A 7,196-nucleotide genomic window follows, 5' to 3' on the forward strand; every position below is an offset into this window, starting at 1 on the left:
ACGTGTCTGTGACGTCATTTTTGGTCTAAAATTAAGAAATAATAAGTATCAAAATTAGGTTTATCACAATCTGACTAAAGTACTTGATCTTCTAAACGAAGATCTGAGAACGACCCATTCACATTCGTCTTCTGTAGATTTTGGATTTCCAGTATTGCTATTTTTATTTTCGCAAATCTATTTTTATTTGAACCAATCACAGGACTCATTTCAACAAGCATTAGGCAGAACTATCAAAATGGCGACGATAGATGAATTGTTACACGATGCTTTGAACAAATTTAAAATTGACAAGTTTAAACCAGAGCAAAGAATAATATTTGATGCGATATGGTCAGGTAAAGACTGTGTTGGGGTTCTCCCGACAGGTTTTGGGAAATCTCTGCCATACCAAGTGTTATCTTTGGTAGAGCGGAAGTGGAATGGTAGCCGGACAGAACCGTCACCAAAGATAATTGTATGCTGTCCTCTTATTTCATTAATGATGGACCAGGTCGGGCGACTAAGAGAAATACCTGACGTATCAGCATTTTATTTAGGTTAGTTTTTATCTTTTGTTTCCTTTATTTAATAGATATATGTATTTTCTCTTTTGTTTTATGAAAATGTGTATACATGTTGCTTATCAATCAAAATAATTTGATGATTAGATGTTTTATACCAGGCAATGTTAACATATAAACTTAAAGGACCAGAATAATGGAGAATAAATCACAGTACACAGTCCTGTAAAGTTATTGTTTCAATGTGGCAAGTTCTTCAGGTGCTGGATATTGGCTAGTATTCATTCAGAATAGTCATTGACAACTGTTGGTGCCATTAATCAAACAAAATAAATCTAACACAATTTTAAATATTACCGAGTTAAATTGTGGAAAACTCACGCCAATGGTACACAAAAACATGATGCCCTTTGGGTGAAAAAATATATATATACTGCTAGTGAAACAGTTCAGTCTCCCAGAAAATTACATCTGTGTGGGTGAAGAATAAGGCTTTTATACAATAATGCAAGTACTTTATTCATTAACTATGGTTTGCCTAAAATTACACTAAAGGAACTTTCACAATGCTACACCAGGGGCTTTTCTAGTTAATTTGGGAACATAGCCTATACCCCAAAATTGGGAATTTTGACGCGTAAATGTTCCAAATTTGGAAATAATTAGTCCCATAGGATATAGATGTGTTAAAAGCATTTTCTCATACACTTGTTTCACATTGTGCAACCTTTTTAACATACTTAACATACTTCCATTACAAAATTGTCCATAATTTGGTCAGTGTTGGTGCAATTTCGATGAATTATTTTTCAGGATGTAGATTGGGAATTTTTGCACTCATTTTGGGAAAAAGACATACTTTTTGGCATTGAGAATATAGCCCAATAACGGCTATAAAAACATCCGAAAAAAAAACCCTGTACACACAGCCTTTCTTTCTTTGACTAGTACACACTGAGGCATGTTCACAAAGTATGGAACAATGCAATTAAAGTATTGCTAAAAGTATAGAAGTATTTAAATGAAGACAATGCTAATGCCGTCAGGTAGCTCAGTTGGTAGAGCAACCCAGACACGTTTTTAAACTACTTGTTATGGGGAGGTCCCAGGTTCGATTCGAGGCCTGACGAAAGCACTGCTTTTATTTTTTAAAAATGATTAATTTAATTTGTAACAAAATTACACAAACGGCTAAACACGATTGTTTAAACCAATACCATGGATTGCCTCAATCTATATTCAATATGGTAGGTTTGTGTGAAGGGAGGTATACATTTGGAAGCTGTATATTATATGACTATTTCAATGGACCTGTAAATATTAAGCTATTTATTTAAGGTGAAAGTGAAGAAAGTGATTTGCTGATAAAGGAGGGGAAGTTTGACTACCTGTTTGGTTCACCAGAGCATCTGGTTGGTGATGATTCATGGAGAAATGTTATAAAGACCTTCAACGTATCTACAATTGTTGTAGGTGAATTTCACACAATCACATCATGGTATGTTTTATAGATACAGGATAATATTATATTAATGATTAATTTGTGTAATTTTTAATAAGAATACATTTTTTGTAAAATTTTGTTTTTATGCAAATCTTTCTGGCGTAAACAGATTTTGCTCTTGCAACCAGTACAGACCTATATCAGCCTGCACATTCTTGGTTTGCACTCTTTGGTATTCAGTCAGTATATTTTCTGTGATTAATGCTTTAAATTGTAAGTTGTAATGCTCAAAGTAATTGATGGACTAGTCCATTTTCCAAATATAGCAAAATAAAGTTCAATCCTCAAGTGTCATTGCTATAGAAACAAACTAGTGGCACAGTTACATATTTATTATTATATCATGACATGCATACATTCTTACAAAACATTGCATTTACTAACAGAAACAACATAATCAACATACACATGCTCAAAAAGTGATTTACACAAGTGAATAACACAATTATTCAGCAAAGTATTTTTATATGCACTAGTATTGTACACTCACTGAATAAAAGAACTACTCCAGCCATCTCAAAAGCTTTTTTTGCCAATATGTTAAAAATGACGCCAATTAGTTTATATAAAAACGTTTTAGGAACATCAATATTTAAAAACAAAATACATAATTCATGAAATATATGCATTTTGGTATTATGATGAGGATGAAAATGAAATAACTTAGAATAGGTGAAAGTGCATGAAAGCTTTAATTTGAAATTTATAAAAAGGAAGGGCTCATTCATTAACTATTCGGTACAGACTTATGGCACTTACGCGCAATTATGTGGATATAGCACAGCAAATACTGAAATGTTTAAGAATTTTTTTTAGGCAAAAACAGAGCTAACTTACAATGCTTCAAAATAAACCTTATATTCTGAGTACCATGGGGGCTTAATTAATTAAACATTTATGACAGATTTATGGCTGTTCTATCATAAGACTGGGTGATGATATGGATGAACTGTTATTAAGTTAAAATAAAATCCATTTAGTAATCAATTTAACTAAGATCTAGTTAAGTAAAGTGGTGCACCAAATTCTAAGTAAAAATGGGGGAATATTCAGGAAACTTGGTGCAATATCATTCTGTATTATGATGTGGGTGATAATAAGAAATAACTACATTAAATATAAAGCAAATCAATATAATAACAAGTACAATAGCTTATAAAACACAAAATGCCCAACCTTAATGCATTCATTAATTGCACATGGAACAGAAGTTATTTGGTTACTGTGCATTGAATTGTATTATACAGACCTCACAAGTCATTTACTTGTCTTATGTTACATCCATATCAAATGTGATGTTATACCAAAGTATTTACTAGTTATTTTGAACAAATGTTCCACTGTTTTGGGTCACTGTGAGCTTGACCTTTGGTCTACTGACCTCAAAATCAATAGGGGCATCTGCTGACCATGCTTCCTATAAATTTTTGTGATCATACATTTTCTAAAGTTATCCTCTGGAAACCGTTTAAATTTTCCAGGTCGCTGTGACCTACAGGTTTGACCAACTGGCCTCAAAATCAATACGGTTCTAAATTTCATAAAACCTAGACTTTCAGAAATACTTAGGATATTGGCAAAATATCAAATCTCCAGTAAGCTGTTTCGTTCAGTGTATACAATGTCAATGACAATTCAATAAAAAAATATTGCAAATGTTTAAGGTAAACAAACAGTTAAAAAGTACAATGCACTGATTATTTAAAGTTTTCTTTGCAGATTACCCATATTTTACATAAACATAATACGCATAAAGTTATTGCAATAAATAATGACACAAATATAATTCAACCACTCCCTCATACACCCCAGAAAAAATAAACAACACAAATCATCATAACTAACCAGATCTGTACATTTTCAGGTTAAATATAGTAAACATTTTTGTTATTTGAAATACTATTTTTTTCTTTCAGGGGTGAAGATGACACAGGTAAAGCATTCAGGAAGTGGTTCAGTCACTTAGGGGAGCTCAGATCTTTCTTCCCTTCAGCTTCTATATTGGCACTTAGTGCAACATGTAAAAAGTCTCATTACAAAAAAGTTATGAAAACACTAAACATGAAGGGAGATACAGTTATTGTGAAAGTGTCTCCTAACAGATCAAATATTAAAATCTTAGTACATAAAGTCATTAGCATTGAAAATGATTTCTTAAAAGTTGTTGATGCTCTCCAGGAAAACATGATGCCTAGAACATTAATCTACTGTTCCTCAATTAAAGATGTTTCACTTATTTATAACTACCTTACCAGTGAAGCAATAAACACCTTAACATTTATTGGCATGTATCATTCTGAAACACCAAGTAAAAACAAAGAAGAAATACTGGACAAATTAAAGGAACAAAACAGCAACTTTGTAATAATTGCTACAAATGCTTTGGGCATGGGCATTGACATAGTAAACTGTAACAATGTGATTATCTATGGGGCTCCCTATACAGTCACCGATTTCTGGCAACAAGTTGGACGCATTGGTCGTGACGGTTCCAATTCTACTGCCATCCTTGCCTATAATTCATATCATTTAAGATCAGCTGATGAAGATGTCAAAATGATTTTCAAAACAAAAAGATGCAGACGCATGGCTGCAATATCTGAATTTCTAACAAAGAAGGAACAAAAGATTTTACGAAATGAAACAGGCAACCATCTGTGCTGTGATTTCTGTGAGAAATCGTGCACATGTGGTAAATGCTCATCAACTTCACTGGAAAAATTGTTCATGTCAAATAACAATGACATAGAAGATGAAAACTTAACTGACAAAAGCAGTACAATTTCATATGAATATTCTGATTTCAGTGACTGGGAGATGGAGGAACAGTCAATATACTGAACTTTGTTCTGGGTTTCAGGCCATTTTTCAACAGTAATTCAGTTATGTAACAGTGGGCAGTTAAGGCATCAGTAATTCGGTCAAAAATATGCTTCTGTGGTATAGCCAAAATAAGTCCAAAGTAAATAAAATATATGCTCATTTTCAGAATTTTGTGTACATAGAACAAAGGCTGATAACATACTTTTTCAATGCTAGAATATATTCTGAACAGAACAAGTGAATGAAGTGTTGCCATGCAATACAAAGTCCCCTACTGGAAGGCACCTAATTTTCTCTACTGCAGTATAACATAATGAACTGATATCTGTCAATGATGTATAAACAATATTGTACTACATATACAATATGTTATAACAACACACTTGGATTAAAATGTGCATATATAAAAACCCACAGTTGTTTTCATATTGAATTTTTTTGGCTGATTATAAAAATGTTATCATGTAAGTTATTTATAGTAACAACAAAGGGAAATTAATCTTTAAAAAAAAAAAAATCTATATAATATAAGTCCACAAGAAACTCTTTACCAGGTAGAGATAGGTCAAAATACACCTAAAAATTGGATGTAACATGCATGCTGTACCACAGAAAAGTGGTCTCGATTTTTCTCTACCGCCAGTAATAAAAAAAATCTATTTATAGTAACAACAAAGGGACGTAATTCTAAAAACAAGGGTGCCTCATGGTGGTGAACATTTGTTCCAAGTTACATCAAAATCCCTCCATGCATGAAGAAGAAATGTTCCGTACAAAGTTATTCTTGAATTTGACCTTTGACCTCTAAATATGACATTGACCTTAGACCTAGGGACCTGGTTCTTGCGCATGACATGTTGTCTCATCCAGGGGAATATTTGTGCCAATTGATATCTAAATCCTGCTTTGCATGACAAAGTTATAGACCAGACAGGAAAAAAATTCTCTTGACCTTTGATCTCAAAGTGTGACCTTGACCTTTAAGCTAGGGTACTGGGTGTTGCGCATGATACGTCGTCTCATCATGGGAAACATTTGTGCCAAGTAATATTAAAATCCCTTCATGGATGGCACAGTTATGGACGGGACAGGAAAAAAACTGTTGACCTTTGACCCCCAATTGTGACCTTGACCTTTGAGCTAGGGGTCCGGGATTTGCGCAGGACACATCATCTCATCATGGGGAACATTTGTGCTAAGTGATATTAAAATCCCTTAATGAATGTCAGAGTTATGGACCGGACACGAAACAGACCCTGTTCATGCTATGTTAACATTTGACTGCTTAGTGTGACCTTGACCTTTGAGCTAGGGGTCTGAAAGTTGTGCATGACACATCGTCTTATTATGAGGTACATTTCTGCCAAGTAATATTAAAAACCCTTCATAGATGGGAGAGTTATGGACCGGACAGGAAAAAAGCCTTGTTGACCTTTGACCTCCAATTGTGACCTTGACCTTTAAGCTAGGGGTCCAGGTTTTGCGCATGACACGTCGTCTCCTCATGGGGAACATTTGTGCCAAGTAATATTTAAATCTCTTCATGGATGGGAGAGTTATGGACCGGACAGGAAAAAAGCCCTGTTGACCTTTGACCTCCAATTGTGACCTTGACCTTTGAGCTAGGGGTCCGGGATTTGCGCAGGACACATCATCTCATCATGGGGAACATTTGTGCCAAGTAATACTAAAATCCCTTCAAGGATGGGAGAGTTGTGGACCAGACAGGAAAAAAGCCCTGTTGACATTTGACCTCCAATTGTGACCTTGACCTTTGAGCTAGGGGTCCGGGTTTTGCGCATGACACGTCGTCTCATCATGGGGAACATTTGTGCCAAGTAATATTAAAATCCCTTCATGGATGACAGAGTTATGGACCGGACACGAAATTGCGGACGGACGGACGGACGGACGGACGGAATGACGGAAAAGTGCATTCCTATAGTCCCCGAAACTGGTTTTCAACCAGTAGGGGACTAATAACAGGGTATTCATATACCCCAAGTGGTAAGTTTTGTAGATCAAAATTGATTGTGCCGACAAGACCAAATATACCCAATTTTTGGGTAGCACACCACAACTTACTGGCATTTCACTAGGAACTTTTATAGCCCCTATTTCCTTTTCATCAAAATCAATAGTCATCTGCTAGTTCTGACCAACTTCCCTATCAAATATCAAGATCCAAGGCACAAGAGTTCTTGAGTTATCATATGGAAACCATTTAACTGTTCTGGGTTACTGTGACCTTGACTTTTGACGTACTGGCCTCAAAATCAATGGTTCATGATCCTAGGCACAAGTGCTCTTGAGTTATAATCCGGAAACCGTCTTAACTGTTCCAGGTCACTGTGGCCTTAACCTTT

General features: G+C 34.9%; 1 protein-coding gene across 1 annotated transcript; it reads left to right on the forward strand.

Annotated features, from left to right (window-relative positions):
• The first annotated feature begins 238 nt into the window (after positions 1–238).
• LOC123550709 (bifunctional 3'-5' exonuclease/ATP-dependent helicase WRN-like) lies at positions 239–6,158 on the forward strand. The gene is made up of 3 exons (XM_053532926.1): positions 239–539; positions 1,842–2,001; positions 3,924–6,158. Exons 1-3 carry the CDS (start codon positions 239–241, stop codon positions 4,846–4,848), a joined length of 1,386 nt encoding a protein of 461 aa, XP_053388901.1. The 3' UTR covers positions 4,849–6,158.
• The last annotated feature ends 1,038 nt before the right edge of the window (positions 6,159–7,196 follow it).

This window comes from Mercenaria mercenaria, unplaced genomic scaffold (assembly GCF_021730395.1).
Source record: "Mercenaria mercenaria strain notata unplaced genomic scaffold, MADL_Memer_1 contig_1864, whole genome shotgun sequence".
In the NCBI taxonomy this organism is placed as follows: domain Eukaryota; kingdom Metazoa; phylum Mollusca; class Bivalvia; order Venerida; family Veneridae; genus Mercenaria; species Mercenaria mercenaria.

Excerpts from the sequence above, each read along its gene's own strand:
- LOC123550709 (XM_053532926.1), top strand. The coding sequence starts at position 239 with ATGGCGACGATAGATGAATTGTTACACGATGCTTTGAACAAATTTAAA. Across the intron at positions 540-1,841 it reads CGTATCAGCATTTTATTTAG|GTGAAAGTGAAGAAAGTGAT; the intron begins GTTAGTTTTTAT and ends TATTTATTTAAG. Across the intron at positions 2,002-3,923 it reads TTTCACACAATCACATCATG|GGGTGAAGATGACACAGGTA; the intron begins GTATGTTTTATA and ends TTTTTCTTTCAG.